This window comes from Trachemys scripta, chromosome 11 (assembly GCF_013100865.1).
Source record: "Trachemys scripta elegans isolate TJP31775 chromosome 11, CAS_Tse_1.0, whole genome shotgun sequence".
Classification (NCBI taxonomy): Eukaryota; Metazoa; Chordata; order Testudines; family Emydidae; genus Trachemys; species Trachemys scripta.
This window is the reverse complement of record NC_048308.1, coordinates 64,011,848-64,029,433: the sequence shown is the minus strand read 5'-3', so window position 1 is coordinate 64,029,433 and position 17,586 is coordinate 64,011,848. Positions and strand designations below refer to the sequence as shown.

The window sequence follows — 17,586 nt, the reverse complement described above, 5'->3', positions numbered from 1 at the left end:
CTGAAAACACTGCCATAGACTGGATTTATTGGATAGTGTGAATGAAGCTTCTCTAGGATATTAGTTTTCTATTGATGCATCCAGAGGTGCTGACTTTCTGATTTCCCAGGTGTGCTCGAACCCCCCACTCCACCCCAGGCCCCGCCCCCACTCCACCCCTTCCCCCAGGGTCCTGCCTCTTCCCACTCTGCCCCCGCCCTGCCTCTTCCCACCCCATTCTACCCCCTCCTCCAAGCATGCCCCGCCCTCACACTTCCGCTTTCTGCCCTCGCTCCCTCCCCTCCCCCCAGCGCCTCCTGCCCTCCACTGAACAGCTGATACTCTGTGTGTGGGAGTGAGAGGAGCTGATCAACAAGGCCCTTTGGCGGGCAGAAGGCGCTGGGGGAAGGGGAAGGAGCTGATTGGCAGGGCCCATCGGTGGGTGCTGAGCACCCACTATTTTGTTCCGTGGGTGCTCTGGGGCTGGAGCACCCTTGGAGTCAGCACCTATGAATATATCAATTCATATATTTTTAATGATAAGGGAGCATTTTGATCATCTTGTCTGACATACATGTCCCAGTCCTGTTCCCAACAGAAAGTAGGCCCTAATTCATCTAATCACTTAATCATATATTCAAAGCCCATTGAAGACTCCAGTTTTCTTCAGTGGATTTTGGATCAGGCCCTTGCTGAAAGCAAATGGTGTTAAGCACATGCTTACGTACCGGAATGCTCATTTATTACATGCTTGTACAATGGGTAAGACAATGTGACCTCAACCTGTTTGAGGCCTGTAAGTACGACCCCAATATAAATAATCACACAATTGCTTTGCTGACTCGGGAACTTACTCCTAAAATTTCCATGGGAGTTGGCCCATAGTCCCATTGGCAAAAAAGTGAGATGGAGCCATAGAACAAACTATTTGGGCTCAATGCAGCCTGCCTACCATCTTGGCTTCACTATTGGGGAGGAGGGATAGCTCAGTGGTTTGAGCATTGGCCCGCTAAACCCAGGTTTGTGAGTTCAGCCCTTGAAGGGGCCATTTAGGGATCTGGGGCAAAAAATCTGTCTGGGGATTGGCCCTGATTGGGGGGGGGGAAACAAGTCCCAATGCTCTTCAAAAGCTTTATTTTTGGTTAGAAATGCATATTTGATAATCATTAAAGTTTAATCTTAAATGTTCAGTGACAAATGAAGGTCGACACAGGATCACCTAATCCCTATTTGTCTGACACACTTTAAGAGATGCAGAGTATAGACAGATCCCGCTAAAGGAAAAAAAAAAGTCTAGGAAAACCAGCAATCATTGGTCATCTGATTCCATTGTGTTATGACTGGTGTCATTGAGGTCTTGCTCTTGCTCCCATTGAATTCAGTGGCGTGAGATTGATCCCAAATGACTTCCATAGCAATATTGTGTTTTCATTAAGCTTCTTCCTGAATGGCTGCAACTCTAACCTGTGCCAGTTGGCAACCATCCCCAAGGGACTGCCCAGTGGCTGAGCACTTGTGACAGTTGCCATCTTGGCTGAGACACCGTGGAGTGAACCAGGGACATCCACAGCTAAACGTAGGAGTTTCTATAGCTTGAGCTAAAGAGCCAGGCTTTTTAGCTGAGGTCTGTAACGGATCCATAACCTCTGCAGATCAACACACACTGATCAATGGGTTATACCTCCACTCTTGTTATATCTTCTTCTTGCTGCTCTACACCCCAGCGTGCCCCTGTGCTGGTCAGCTGTTGGGGAGGGTGGGAGGAGCAAGGTACACCAACTCTTCATCTTCTAGGGTTGGCCTTAGACTGGGAGAATCCCTGGCATGGGTGAAACCCCAGATTCCATCTCCTTTGCACTGCCAGGGCAGCACAAAGGGGAATAGGAATTATTTGGAGGAAAGTTCTGTGGGAATCTAAGAAGTGAACCCGAGATTGTGTGTTCACCTTCTCCCATATCTCTATTTTTATTTTTTTTTACATTTGACCTACATCTTCCATCATAATGAGTACTGAAAAGTAAACTATATTGGGGGGAAGAGGGAAGCAAACTATGAAAATATCGCTGTCAAATTCCCCGCATTCACTTAGCTTGTTGCTGTTTGTTTTTGTTGTGTATTTTCTTAAAGTACTTTTTAAAAGTAATTTCCAGCTACTGGTATTTCTTCTTGCACCAAAGCAGTTTGTTCAGCTAACGAAGTAGTCCATGATGCTCATAGAAGCATGATAATAGTGTTCAAACTGAAGAGCACAATGCACTTAGCCTTGTAAACAGACACTTTGAAACACTGCAGTGGTTTCAAACCAATTTGAGTAGGAGTAGCCCTTAATTATTTTCCTTATCCTGAGAGAGGACAGGCTATTTGTCAGTGTTTAGAGTATTGTCCTTTTCATTTATTTTTCATTTATTTTTAAAGAAACATTGTTTTTTAGTCAAAGGCTGTATGTTGCTGAGATCGGATGGCTTTTTGACTGAACATACATACCGTTGTACTTCATTCACAAACTTTGTTGGATCGTAATTCACAACGTACCAGTGCTTCCAATAAATTAGTTGGGGCTGTAAATTCTTGTTCTACTGCCGATGTTTTCTGCTTCTGAAAAGCTGCCCTCCTTTAAGGCACAACTAAAGTTTAGAACAGTCTTTCCCAAACTTTAACAACCTGCGAACCCCTTTCACTAAAATGTCAAGTCTCGTGAACCCCCTCCTCAAACGAATATTTCCAGGAATTTTCTCCCTTACCTCAGTATAAATTATAGAAGCAGTGATCTTGGAAATATAAAATTTGTATGTATGACATGCTTATTACACATTATTTATTAATTATTTATCATTACAGTATTTTTATTACATTATGAAAATGGCAACACTCTTCCAAGATCTCACTTTTGTAGCTTGTGTCGTTTTTGATTAAGCCTGTTATAAGACAAGGCTCCTATCAGAGGCACCAGTAGAAAAAAGAGGTGTGGGGGCAAAGCCCCCGCGCACCCCAGGACCAGGAGGGGCACCACTGGAAAAGTGGGGGGACCCCCCCATACTGGCGCCTCTGGCTCCTATGATTCATCAAAGAGTATCAGATGTGAAACAGCAGGAAGGTATTTAAGACACCAACTCAAAGAGTTCCTCCTACACAAGCATTCAGGTCTTGAGCAGTCCAGGCAAACAATGCACATTACAACAAAGCTTAAACTTGTTCTTCATAATAATTTAAAAACAACACTAGCAGCCTATTTAATTTTAAAAACAGCAAAAAATATCCACCTCCCTTTCCATTTCTTATAAGAAGCCTTGAAGTTTAAATCTCCTCAGTGGGATAGATGTGCTTGCTTTGATCTGCTTAGCTCTTGGAAGTCCCCAAGGCTCCAGGCTGTTGGCCCCATGCTGCCCGGGGTCCCTATGGACAGCTCTGTCCACCATTAGGGAATTTTTTCCCGAGAATACCCTGTAACATTTCGTGAACCCCCAGGGCTTCATGAATCCCAGTTTGGGAACCACCGGCTTAGAGCAATGAGCCTTACCCCGAAAAGAAGGATAAGAATTTGATGAACCAATAAGTCACAATTATTCAAAAGAAAAACAGCCACTTTCAAAGGGCACTAAAATTGCCAAAAATAGAATACGGTGCATTGATAATAAATGCTGTCTTTCCATCATATAGAAAACATTTATATTGCTGCAAGTAGCAAAAGTCATTGGGGACATATTGTGACACTGATTCAGTTTTCAGTTCATAATGCCATCGTGCAGCCCCTAGTGGAAATTATGTACTCTATTAGAATCTTTCAGCTGGTTTCTGTTGGTTTTTTACTGGCCTGGACGGGGTTCACTTGAAGAATCGATAGCCCTGGCACCACTAGATCCATTGCTTTATTCTAATAACTAGTTAGCCAATTGGAATGAGTAGGAACCAGATGAAAATTTTCAACAGGAATTCTCACGAGCTCTTCCTGTGTCCAGTGTCTAATCCTGGTGAATTTTGATTTGCAGCTGGTGGAGCCCTTGACCCCAAGTGGCACAGCACCCAACCAAGCACAGCTTCGTATCCTGAAGGAAACTGAGCTAAAGCGAGTCAAAGTCCTTGGCTCTGGGGCCTTTGGAACCGTGTATAAGGCAAGTATCTTCACTAAACCTCATTGAGTGGCCTTATTTCTGTTTTGAACCCTACGGATCACTGAAAGTGTTACATCACAGTGTGGGACCCAGCTCTTGATGGCTTGAATCATAACCTGAGGTCCACATCCCACAGCCTGTCAGGGAAGTTCATCTCTGGGTCTGATGATGCATCTTGAGTACACCTCTAGTTTCATCTGCTGATTTCAGCTTCACTTGGTATAGACACAAGGGTTATTCCATGTAGAGAAAAATAATGTCACACACAAACATGGCGAATATACAGGATAGATAGTCTTGACGTTAAAGAACAGGAATGGGATTTTGTGGTTCTATTTGTAGCTCAATAACTGATATAGTGTGCACATTGTGCAAGCCAGTTAATTTCTATACCTCATTTGACCAAGTTGTAAAGTGGGTATAATAACAATTATCTTCCTTATATAATAATAGAAGCATAATTAGCTAAGCTTTGATCCTTTCCCCATTAAAAACAATGGCAAATCTCCCTTATGGTTTATTAAACACTTCAAATTCCACAGTTTAAAGGTCATAGTTAAAGTACTTAGAAGCATTAAGTAGAGTTGGTTGAAAAAGAAGTGGGGAAAATCACATTTTCAACATTTTGTAATTAAACTTGTGATGAAATTTCAAAATTCCAAGAAAACTGACCAGCACCTATAATTAAGGCTAAGATTTTATCACGGGTTATTTTTAGTAAAAGTCACGGGCAATAAACAAAAATTCACGGAGCCCGTGACCTGTCCGTTACTTCACTAAAAATAACCAGGGGGCAGGGTTAGGTAGGGGGAAGAAATGGAGTCCCATGTGTGGGGGAACTGGTAGGCAGAACCCCCTGCCATGGTGAGGAGCACCATCCCGGCTCCAGCTGCTGCAGTGGCAGGCGCAGCCACGGGGGGCACATGGCTCCCACTCCAGAGCTGGACACAGCTACGGGACAGGGGTGCATGGCCCCGACTGCAGCCCCTGCCGAGCCCCAGCTGCAGCAGGCGGGGTGGGGGAGGAGCACACAGCCCTGGGAAGCTGCACGGGGGGCCCATGGCCTCCCAGGCAGCTGCTGGGCCAGGGTGCAAAGTCCTGCTGCAGCCCACAGCTGAAGCCAAAGGGGGTGAGGTGCGCGGCCCTGGCTGAAGCCCCCGCCAAGCCTGGGAAGCCGCAGGGTCCTGGTACCATCCAGCCCCAGTTGCAGAGCAGGGGTGCACAGTCCGGCCTCCTCCTCCTGAAGCCCTAGAAGTCATGGAGGTCCTGTAAAGTCACGGAACGGTGACTGCTGTGACCTCCATGACCAAATCGTAGCCTTACCTATAATTGTCTGAAAAGATGGAGGGGAGTGTGAGAACTGGTTAGGGAAAAAATCTTGTTTTTTCCTTTCTTTCCAATTTTGAAATTTCATCCACACTTCTAAATTCCCAAAATGTTGTTGACTCTAGTGCTAAGTACTATTCTCGCCGAGTGTCTCACTTGTTTCTTTTCCAACGTACGTGCACGTAGAATGTAGGCACGCTTGAGCTGTGATCAATGCCGGTTTAGCTATGCTCCAACATCACAATCACCGAGAAAGCTGGGAAGGGGGAAAATGTTTCTTATAATTGCAGAACAAAGCACAGGCAACATGGGATGTTTAAAAGTAAGGATCAGCTGCTCTCAAGCTCAGTTTAAAGCTTATGTGTACTTTTCACTGGAGAAAATACATTTTGCAGAAGGGGGTATTGATCTTAGCATATCATGGTCTAGTCCATGCATGATGTGTATGATCCAGAGCGTGTGTGACCCTCCCCGCCCCACCTGTAACACCACCATCAGTGGCAGTTTGCTCCTGAGGCCTGGCAAGAAGACAGAAATTGCTCCTGGGATTGTCTACCCTCCTCTGCCCAGCTGTTCCAGATCAGTCAATAACTGTCCCCTCACCTACCCAACAGGGACAGAGGGAACACATTGCTAGAGGAACAGAGCCCAGTACAGGCTCCTTGTGGAAGTGGGGCAAAGACATGCAGGCAGGAGCAACAGAGGTCAGAGCCAGGTGGCTGCAGCTATGGGACAGAAAGGAACAAGGGCTGTACTTCTGCAATGTGGCAAACAACGCCTTACACTAGGTAGCTGCGATAGGAAATGGGGCCCAGGGTTCTACAGCCAAAAAGGAACCCAGCCAAGCTCTCTGCTACTGGTACCCATTCACTGTAAGTTGAGGCCTACCCAAAGTGACATTCCTAATTGCGCCACTGGTTGGAAGCAATGCCGAGCAAAGGAACATGTACAGTTCTGCGTGTCATGGACATGCTGACATTATTGAGCTGTAATGGCTGAACAAAGAGTTTTCATGTCAAGAAGGTTCATTTACACTACAGTTTTGTCTTTGAATTTCCAATAGGGAGGATGTATCCAGCGGGGCCCTGCAGGGATCTGTCCTGGGTCTGTTACTAGTCAATATTTTCATTAATGGCTTGGAGAATGGCGTGGAGAATGTGTTTATAATATTTGCGGATAACAGCAAGCTGGGAAGGGTTACAAGCACTTTGGAGGACAGGATTAGATTTCAAAACAGCCCCGACAAATTAGAGAACTGATCTGAAATCAACAAGACGCAATTCAATAAAGACAAGTGCAAAGTACTGCATTTAGGAAGGAAAAATCAAATGCACTACTATAAAACGGGAAATAACGGGCTAGGCAGTAAGATTGCTGAAGAGGATCTGGGGGTTAGAGTGGACCACAAATTGGCTATGAGCCAACATATGCAGATGCGAAAAAGGCTAATATCATTCTGGGGTGTATTAATAGGACTGTCTTATGTAAGACCTGGGAGGTAATTGTCCTGCTTTACTTGGCCCTGATGAGGCCTCAGCTGGAGTCCTGTGTCCAGTTTTGGGCACCACATTTTAAGAAAAATTTGGACAAATTGGAGAGAGTCCAGAGGAGAGCAACAAAAATGATAAAGTTTAGAAAACCTGACCTATGATGAAAGGTTAAAAAAAACTGGGCCTGTTTAGTCCTGAGAAAAAAAAGACTGAGGGGGGAACTGAGAAGAGGCTTCAAATATGTTAAGGGCTGTTATAAAGAGGACAGTTTGTTGTCCATGGCCTGTGAAGGTAGGACAAGAAATAATCCGCTAAATCTGCAGCAAGGGAGATTTAGATTAGATATTAGGAGAAACCTTTGTAACTCTAAGGGTAGCTAAGCTCTGGAATAAGCTTCGAAGGGAGTGGGATCACTGGAGGTTTTTAAGAACAGTTGGACAAACATCTGTCAGGGACGGTCTAGGTTTACTTAGTCCTACCTCGGTGCAGGGGCTGAACTAAATGACCTCTTGAGGTCCCTTCCAGCCCTACATTGCTATGATTCAATGCACTTACAGTCTGTGTTTTGAGTTTTAATGTTCCTTGCTGAACTGGATATTGTATAATGAAAAGAAACCTAGCCATGAAGAAAGATTTAACAATTGGTGTGGAGTTAATTTTTGTATCTTTTTTCCCTAGGGTATTTGGGTTCCCGAAGGAGAAACAGTAAAGATTCCTGTGGCTATTAAAATCCTTAATGAGACGACTGGTCCCAAGGCAAATGTGGAGTTCATGGATGTAAGTAAGAGATGTACAGCCTCTCTGACTGTGCCTATATATAACATGCTATTGCTGACAGTGGGAAAAAAATCAGTCTGTAATCGTCACAAATTGTAAATGTAAGGGGACTATTGCCCCCTTACTAACACTCAGTGGGGGTGTTTTGGTTGGCTAGNCAGGAAAGTTCCCCACAATAGCGGGACCATTCCCCCGCTTACATAATGGTAATGTTCTACCTCGTTTTTTTTTCTTTATATTTCAGTGTTAAATGGAGGCCTGTATAAGGGCACTAGGTGCCTTGAAACTTAATTAAGTCTGTATCTATTCTACGATTCCCGTGCTCATGTACACATATTTGTGCTAGCTCGTATCTACCTAGCACGTGTGTAAATAGCAGTGTAGTCATGGTAGCACTGGCAGCAGCATAAAGTATAAAGCCACCTAAAAGCAGTGGGTATGTCTTGGGCAGAGCTCGGCCATGCCTCTGCTGCCGCTACCCATGTTACCATAGCTATTTATACTTGTGCTAGCTAGCTGACAGCTAACGCTAGTGTATGCACACAAGCAGGGGAATCCGCTCCTAGCATAGACGTAGCCTGATGTTACAACACAGTACCCTCAGTAGCAACAACATCAGGTTTCGTATACAACCCTTGGCTCTCCCACACCTCCCACCCCCATTTTGGGAACTTATTCTCGGCCTTCTCTATACGGCAATCTTCAAAAGTAAGGCTCACAACATCAGATGTGTTAAATCAGCCACGCTCTAGGGAAGCCAGTGCAGGTAGGCAGGTATACACCAGCAGAGGATCTGCCCCTAAACATTTATCATACCTAGGTCATTATAAAAAACTACCCCAGAACACTGGGGTAAAGCCAAATGCCACAATATAGAAAGGGCCAGATTCTCCAGTCTGGCCTTACAATGACTGGAGGTAGCTGGTGGACAACTCCCTTTATGCAGAGGAGTCTCCACTGGAGCGCTGTCTACCTTGCTCCCTTAGAGGAAAGGGGTAGGACATGTGTGTAAAGGGGGCATGGTGGAACAGCTGGCATGAGGTCCTCAGTGGCAAAAGTCAGTGTAGGTCCCTGACTGCTCTAACTTCCTCAGGCACCAGGCAATGATGGTCCGGGAGCTGCAATAAGCAACCATGTTTAAACAGGGGAAAGTAACTGAGTATATTGGACTTTTTATTAGCTCATCAGTTTTAATAAGCTAGAGCAAGGGTTCTCAAACTGTGGGACGGGACCCCAAAGTGGGTCATGACCCCATTTTAATGGGTCGCCAGGGCTGGCTTAGACTTGCTGGGGCCCAGGTTAAAGCCGAAGCCTGGGTGGTGGGGCTCAGGTTACAGGCCTTCTGCCTGCGGCTGAAGCCTTTTGGCTTTGCCCCCCCTACAACTCCCCCACCTGTGGTGGTAGGGCTTGGGTGGGCTCAGCTTTTGGTGCCCCCTCCTGGGGTCATGTAGTAATTTTTCTTGTCAGAAGAGGGTCGCGGGTGCAATGAAGTTTGAGAACCCCTGATCTAGAGTGTTGTTAGTGAGAGGTTGGGATCATATTTTTATAAATAAGTTTTATATTCATCGAGTCCGTACGTGCAATTTTCAGCTCAGTGCTAAGAGAAAAGGTCACTGACATTAGGAACATGTTTGTCTCCTGCAATGACAATATTTTGACAGTCCATATGAGTTTTCTACTTGTTTTTGGCAAGCCCTAAATTATAAAATTCCTCTGCTGACCTGGGAAATCACTGAAGATTTTTGCATTTCTAAGGTTGTGTGTGTGTGTGTGTGTGTAACTTGATTAGCATTAATGATAGCAGAAACCAAATGGAGACTGTGCTCCCATCATGTGGTCTATTCTGTCATTGAGAAACCGGCAGAAACGTACAATTACAGCTTCAGCTATTTCAGACAAATTACCACGTGTGAACTCTCAGGCAGTCAGGCTAACAGTGAGATCAAGGTATTTTCAATGCTTTTCAGAGCACTGCACAGTTCATGCTGATGACATCAATAATCATTGTTCACAAACAAAGAAGTAAGCAAAAGTAGGCCATATTGACTTCTGCTCTGATAGAAACACCCAGTGGAGGAGGGCTAAGGAGGACCGAATGTTTACTTAATGGGCAAAATAACTGTCAGGCTTCTAAGTGAGTAGTAATAACTATAGATATCTGAAACATTAGGGCCCTGATGCATCATAGTCAAGCCTTCCTGTGAAATAAATGTGCAAAGAACGAAGGGACATTCAGTGGGAAATGAGCCTCTCTACTTAATGGCAGAATTCAACTCCTTGGGCCAAAATCTCAGCCAGTGTAAATCTGGCACAGCTTCATTCACATCAGTGGAGCTATGTAGTTCACGCCAGCTGAGTATCTGGCCCTGTCTGTTTATAAAGTATAAAATAAGAAAACAATCCTATCTAATTGTGCATACATAATACTTGTCATTCCTTGATCTCAAAGCAGCTCAGAAAGGAGGGCACGTAAAGATGGGGGTACTGGGCACCAAGAGGGGAAGTGACTTGTCTGAGGTCAGTATCAGAGCCAGGCATAAGACCCTGATTCCCAGAGCAATGCTTTATTCACTGGACCACTGCCTCCAGTGCATATGTCATAACATTTGATACATTGCTCAGGAATAAGGGATGTCTCCTTATCCTTCTAGAAAGTTATAACAGTAGCACGTATCAAAAGCAGTCATGTTAGGCTCAGTCCCACTTTAAATTATGGTCCCTTAGGAGCCTGTTTCTCCCCCTGTCCTCCAGTGGTCACAAAGTGGAGAAAATTTTAAAGATGAGTCTTCTTAGTTCTAACATCTAAAAACTCTAGCCCAGATTGCCAGCTGTAGCTCTGTTGGAGTCCTTAGAGTGACAAGGGACAGCGAGACTGAGAGAGCATTAGCTTAACATGACATCCTTCAATAGATGCTGCTATAACACAGGGGTCGCAATGACCACCTGTATCCCTGAGGACTTTCTATAACTAAGGGTAATTATTTGTGGCAGCAGAATCAATCTCATTCTTTAGAAGTAACCACCAGTGCCCGTTTTATTGTGATCTGTTGGCAGAGATTTTTTTCCCCTACATCTTTTGTGTTTTGGAATAAACAGGAACCCAATCCTGCTCTCACTTGTAGCTTTTTACAAAAATGTATTTATGTAAGAGAGTTAGGTCTTGCCTGCACTTAAAAGTTTTGCCACTTTCATCATGCCAGCCTAGTGCTTTGAGATATACCGATAAAAACTGATTATAAGAGCTAGGTATTATTATTATTTTTAGTGTCAATTCAGTTGTGCCGATATAAAAGTGCTTATGTCAGTTGATCTTATTCCGGTTTGGTGGAGCAAGATAAGCTATAATGATATAAAGCTAAAAGTATAACTCCATCTACACTGAGATTTTTCTTGGCATAACAATGTCGGCAAACTATCACACCTCAATAACATTAATATGCCTACAAAACTTTAAGTCAAAGCAATTATGTTGTCCTAGAAAAGCATTTTTACAGATATTCCCAATGGCTTGGTTAGTTAAAAGCACTTAGCCAACAATGTTCTGCAAGTATACAGTATAACTGTGCCTCTTGTCAGGAATTATTAACATTGTGATGTGTATGCTTGTACCTTGCACTTAAAACTGTTAAGTTTAGCATTGCTGTCTGAGAGTGTATGTAACAAGTAGAATCCATCATAAACTTCATTTTGATTCATGTACACAATGGTGTGTCTTAGGTCATTTGAGTGACATGAACGATGTACAGAAATATCCAGTATCCTGTACAAGACCAAGAGATTAGCAGTAGGGCCCATTGGTTCTTGTTAAAACTTTTAATGTCGACAGAAAGCAAGTCAGAGAGTGCTTTATGAGCAGTTGAGATTCTGCTAAATGTTGCACTAAAAGAGAATAAGGCATGGCAATTTGGCAACAGGGCTGTCATTTCAGCAGCCTTGAACACCTGCTAATGGATCCATAATGCCTATAATGGTATAATGCAACATGTTAGCATGTGGCATAGACAACCCCCTCCTCCTGTCAGGCAATACTGAGTGTCTTACCAAAATACATCCCTAACTTCAGATATTTCTTCAAAGAAGTATAGCAGATAGTATTTTCCTTGTTTTCTTTACACATTCCTGGTACAGTTCTTTCCGTCTGTTTCTTCCATCTATCACCACAGTCACAAGTGTCTTCCAGTGCTGAATAAAGCAAAGGAAAATTCCATTAAGTGGCCCATACTTCTCCCTCCTCTCCAGGAGGCAGTGGGAATTATATCTGTGTGTGAACGTCCAACTTCCTCTCCTTAGTGGAGGTAGTTGCTGCTGTTGTGGGAAGACAAGGTTCAGGAGTTCTGCACTTAGTTGTGAAGTGCGTGGTTCATTTCAGCTATTCACAGCCTATGATTACTTGCCTGAGTCACATGGCATTGCTTCCGCTTTCTGATTGGAAGACCACATTTCATCTGCACTACATCACCAATGGAATTGATAGAGCAATATCTCTTGCAGCTGGTCTCTCTGAAAGCAGATGTTGGGGCAAAGTAGCTGATGTATCCTGAAGGCACAGGAGGCAACAGGAGGGAACCAAACTCCCCCCGTTTGCCAAAAGCTGGCAGCAGTAAGAGAACATGAAGGTCCTGGGTATTGATATGTAGGAGGAGAGGACAGTTATCGAGGGGAGGCAGAGGAGGCCCACAGCTGGCTGGGTCAATAACGTCTAAGCAGCAGTCTATAATTTCCATGCGGCGCAAACTCCCTTCCCACCTCAAATTATTTGATGCCATCATGAATTCCTAACAAGCCATGTAGCTATTTGCCCAATCAGGTGGCTTTACATCAAGGCAAAGAGATAAGTAAAACTAGGGTTATTATGGGTTTCCAAGGCTTGGTCTACACTACCCCCCTAATTCGAACTAAGGTACGCAACTTCAGCTACGTGAATAACGTAGCTGAAGTTCGAAGTACCTTAGTTCGAATTAGTTCGAACTTACCTTGGTCCACACGCGGCAGGCAGGCTCCCCCGTCGACTCCGCGGTACTCCTCTCGGCGAGCTGGAGTACCGCAGTCGACGGCGAGCACTTCCGGGTTCGACTTATCACGTCCAGACTAGACGTGATAAGTCGAACCCAGAAGTTCGATTTCCAGCCGTCGAACTACCGGGTAAGTGTAGCCAAGGCCCAAGTTATGTTGCAATTAGAAAGCATAATGAATCTTCTGTGATGCTAAAAATATACTAGTTTGTCACAGTGAAACAGGCAATCAAGTGGGCCCTTGATCTCATCAACAATAAGCTCCGTGTTTTCAGAAGGTGATCTCGCGAGCTATGATTTTATCCAGCGGGTTGATCCATTTACAAGTTTAATCTAACCTCTCTGAACTTAAGCGTTCCATTATCTGTTAGAAAATAATTAGAAGCTGCAAGCTGAAGTCTGCATACACAGAGATCCTTGGGAGTCCCCAAGCTCATTGAGATGAAGACAGTTTGACTGATGCTGGTCAGCCGATATTGGGCCAGAAGCTAATAATAGAAGGCAAATGCTGCTTAGCTACGTGAGAAAGTTAACTTGGGAAAAATTAAACTGAAGGGTTTGGGATTTATGATTAGAAATAAATTTTCCATTCTCATTTGTTTCATGGTAAGAGAACTGCAAAGGGAGTCAGTCTGTTTTATGACTTTATAATTAAGATCTAGGGAGCTTCTTGACTTCAGCCAGACTTATTGTTGTTCCCTGCGATCCCTAGGAATAGCCAGCCAGCAGTGACAAGGAGAGTGTTTATTAAGCAATATGTAAAGATAGTAAATAAAATTGTCCAGTGATTTAGCAAGTGCCACGTCTCCAAGCATGTGGTAAATACATTAAAGCTGCATTGAGGGGTGGTGTTGATTATAATGAGAGAGAAAAGATTTGTCCAGCCTAAAGAACTAGATTAATAAGGCCGCCAATCTGCTGCTTTAACTGCAAAATGGAAGAGAAGAGGTTTCTCTGAAAACGTAGACACCTTTTATAGCAAAGGCAAACTGTTCTGTTTTGTAAGGCACATGCTGTGAATACGCACTGTTCATTGCTGAACCGGTATTCACTTCACAAGTTTGAAGTGAATAGTCACCAGCCGAAACAGAGAAGGTGAAATAAAGTGGCATTCAAAAGCCTACAGTGAGAGAAGCTCTCAGACTTCAACTATTATTTCACGCAAGAGGATTGCGTGGCCTTTCTGGACAAATCACACCATTTTCTGTGCAGAACGGCTAGATAACTGTGTGAGAAGCACTTTGGAGATGCAGCTAGGCTCTATCTTCTCATCACTGTTCCCAACTTTCTGTGTTTTCCAGTATTTGTGCTGGGTTGGGAAGCAGGTTGAAGAGTTTGGACTCTCATCACTGTCCTTTGCCAACCATTCTATGGTCCTAATCCTTTAAGGAGCTCCATATGGGCAGCCCCATGTGCTCACAGGGAACCTCACTGACGAGACCCAGGGGTCCTCTCATATCAAGATCTTTGAAGGATCATAGCCTATATTACTACATAGCTGGCAGTGGAAAGAAATAGTATCCCTGTTGCATCCTTCTGAATCATGATTTGTTCCCAACACCATCCCTCTTTCCTTGGCAAAGATCGCAGCACATTTCTAGATTCGCCTCAGGAAACTAGCTCGTCTTCCCATTAAATGTTGAAAGCATCACCTCAGCCACTCTGCCAGTCCCTGCCCATCTGGAAAAGCATTGCGACATTACTGTAATTGGGTGTCCCACTTTGTAGTGCAATTTGCTGCCTGCCTCACATACAGCTAATGCTTTTGCGGCACACGAAATACAGCAGCATTGACTACTGAGCCCTGTTTTAAAGGGCAGCTTAATGAATAGATCAGGAGTTTCCATAACAGTTTGCCATTTTCCTTTGTCTTTCTCTTCCACTTTCTATACACACATCTTTATTTTAAACTGGTTTTAGTGGTCCCCAGAAGAGTGCCTACTAATGAGAAGCAACACCACAGCAGTCTGCTCATCACGACTAGGCTTCCGATAGCCTCAAACAGTGTTGTGTTCACCCCGTGATGCTAAGTTATTAGAAGGAAGAAAAAACCCAAGCCCTTGATTGCAGATCCCCTTTTGTGCGGTCCCCCTTGCCTTCCCACTTTACACATGTGGTAAGTGTAACCCCTTTGAAGAGGAACCTGTTTGCCTGTCACTTCCAGGCACAGAAACTCACTGTGACTGCAATTACAATTTCCAACTTATCCAGAGGTGCCAGAAATCAAGCTGTCCTTGAGAGCTATACACACGCCGTGCACAAGCCCCCTAGAGTGGCAGCCACCGCGAAAGCTGGAAGTCTGATCCCTGCTGAAGGTTAACTGCTTTTAGACATTTAACGGGAACTGTTTCAAGGCCATGTTCCCTTTTATTTCTGCCTTCACTGGTAATTTCCTCTTTAAATATTTACTTACCCCAGTAATCTTTTCTTCCATAGTATTATTTTTGTAAGGTTCTTGAGGAAATAGCATGCCTATTTACAGATAGAGGACAACGTATAAGCACAGACAGAGCAGGCGAGGCTGGTTGGATACAATCCTTTGGCATAATGTTCTAATGGAAAAACACAGCAAGAGAGAGTTTGCTTCCTACAGATGATGAAAGTTAGAAAAATACCAGAGGGGAAGTCCTGGCCCCATGAAATCAGTGGGAGTTTTGCTATTGACTTCAGTGGGGCCAGGATTTCACCCCAGAAGGCTGCCATTGGTTTTTAAGGGAGAGGCGCACATGTGGTTGTGTTTTAGGTATTCAGTCTAATGTTCCTTTCCTGCTCTCCTGGATGATTGTAAAGGCAGTCCGCATTCTTTATTTATTTGTGTTACAGTAGTACCCAGAGGCCCTGACCAGGATCAAGGCCCCACTGTGCTAGATGCTGTCTAAACACACCGTAAGAGACAGTCTCTGCCCCAAAGAGACCAAGGAAGGTAGGGTGGAAAAGAAAAGTGAAGGTAACATTGTGTGAGCAGACACATCCCACTCAAATTCGGGAGACATAAACTGACTTTTATTTTCCTAGTTGTGCTCCCCATTTTTCATTATTATTTTTATTTATTAGTATTATTATCTTATTTTTATTGTATTAATTATTTATATTAACATATACCTAGGAGCCCTAGTCATGGATCAGGACCCCATTGTGCTAGGCACTGTACAAAAGGACCTTGACCTTTCTAGTTCTCAGCATTTTGCTATATATTAGGGATTGAATCTGGATCAGAACTGTCTGGATCCAGACCAGTTTTCCCAGGATTTTAGTGTCTTCCTTCTGGATCTGAATTTTGAGGGGGATGACCTCATCAGCTTCTACTACACCTTCCTGTGAAGGAAGGAGGAAGGGTGCATGCTGGGATGGTCTTACTGCTAGATCAACCAAGTGGCAACTGATAGGTTGGTATGTCCACAAATGCACAAGAAGGCAGTCATAGCTTTACATGGCCCTTAGTCCAGCAAGTAACACACGATAGGGAGTATTGATATTTTGTGTATATTGTTCCTGACATCTTAAAATGCAACTAAAATTACAGAAGTGAATAATGCCAAAAAATAGTAAAACAGGAGACGTAATTACCGAACAGTGTTTCACACATTCACTATGAACACAAAGAACATCCAACTTTAAAGTCGACTTTGGCACCAAGAACTGGGCAATTAGTGCCAACACATCACAATAAGAAACTGAAAGCCTATATTTAAGAACTTCCTATTATTTAGGAATTTTCTCTGCATGCCTCCTGCTCACATTAGCAATACAAAGTAGACACAGTGATGTTTCAATTTCTAAAGGGTAATGTATATGCCAGATTGCTGCTGCATTGACAGTAAATGAAGGTTTTATGGGCTCTCTGTTAATAATACAAGGTATTATTTTCATCAACTTAAACATAATAACTTCCAAACAAGCCACTGTTGGTTCAAGGTTAACCGTCAGCCAATCAGGATTTGATGAAAGCTTGAAGAAGAAAGGTCTTGATATTTAAGCCAACCAAGCAGGCTGTGAAAACTTATGTATGTGCCAGCTAAGCAATTTTTGAAGCGTGATTCTGTGTGACTGAACTGCCCCTTTCAGTGCTGAGTTATTACATTACAGTTTTTCGTGATAACAGATTGATATAGCTGAATATTAGCACTAGAATATTCCCCAACTCAGTGATTCACAAATCAGCAACAATGCAGAAAATACTTGAGGACAAAGGGTGCTGAAGGACCACTGCTATATTTGTCATTCTTGGTGTGGTATTGTAAAAATGCCCACATTTAAAAGGTGGTCAACATTAGATTAAGGATCAGAGGGGTAGCCGTGTTAGTCTGAATCTGTAAAAAGCAACAGAGGGTCCTGTGGCACCCTTAAGACTAACGGATGTATTGGGAGAATAAGCTTTCGTGGGTAAGAACCTCACTTCTTACTTGCATCTGAAGAAGTGAGGTTCTTACCCACGAAAGCTTATGCTCCCAATACTTCTGTCTTAAAGGTGCCACAGGACCATCTGTTGCTTTTTATTAGATTAAGGAAGGACAAAGAGATTTTTGTTGTGGTGAAAAAAAAATCAAAGTTTGTAAGAAGTATGAATATGAGAGCCACACTATGTTATTTATAGAAATTGCAAGAATAGGAAAGAATATAAGCTCTATGTGTGCTTGATGAAATGTCAGTTTCACGATCTATTCTGCCTTTAAATTCTTCCCAAAACTCACAGTTTGGAATACTTCTTCAGAGCAGGGGGAACTGATTTATCTGCCGGCTGTTCAATGACAGATGACAATTTTTCTTTGTCTAGTTGCTGATTCCTGGCAGCTCTGATCCAGCAAAGATAACATTGATTGGCCTATAAAAATAAAAAGAATTAACATCTGCTTATATAAATATTCACTCCATTGTCTAACACTGATAAGCAAA

General features: G+C 43.5%; 1 protein-coding gene across 1 annotated transcript in view; it reads left to right on the top strand.

Annotated features, from left to right (window-relative positions):
- The window catches only part of ERBB4 (erb-b2 receptor tyrosine kinase 4), a 971,560-nt gene that overhangs the window by 797,186 nt on the left and 156,788 nt on the right, over positions 1 to 17,586 (top strand). The window contains exons 19-20 of the mRNA XM_034786069.1: positions 3,966 to 4,088; positions 7,583 to 7,681. Of these exons, the coding sequence (XP_034641960.1) occupies positions 3,966 to 4,088; positions 7,583 to 7,681 (222 nt within the window). The remainder of the gene's footprint in view (positions 1 to 3,965; positions 4,089 to 7,582; positions 7,682 to 17,586) is intronic.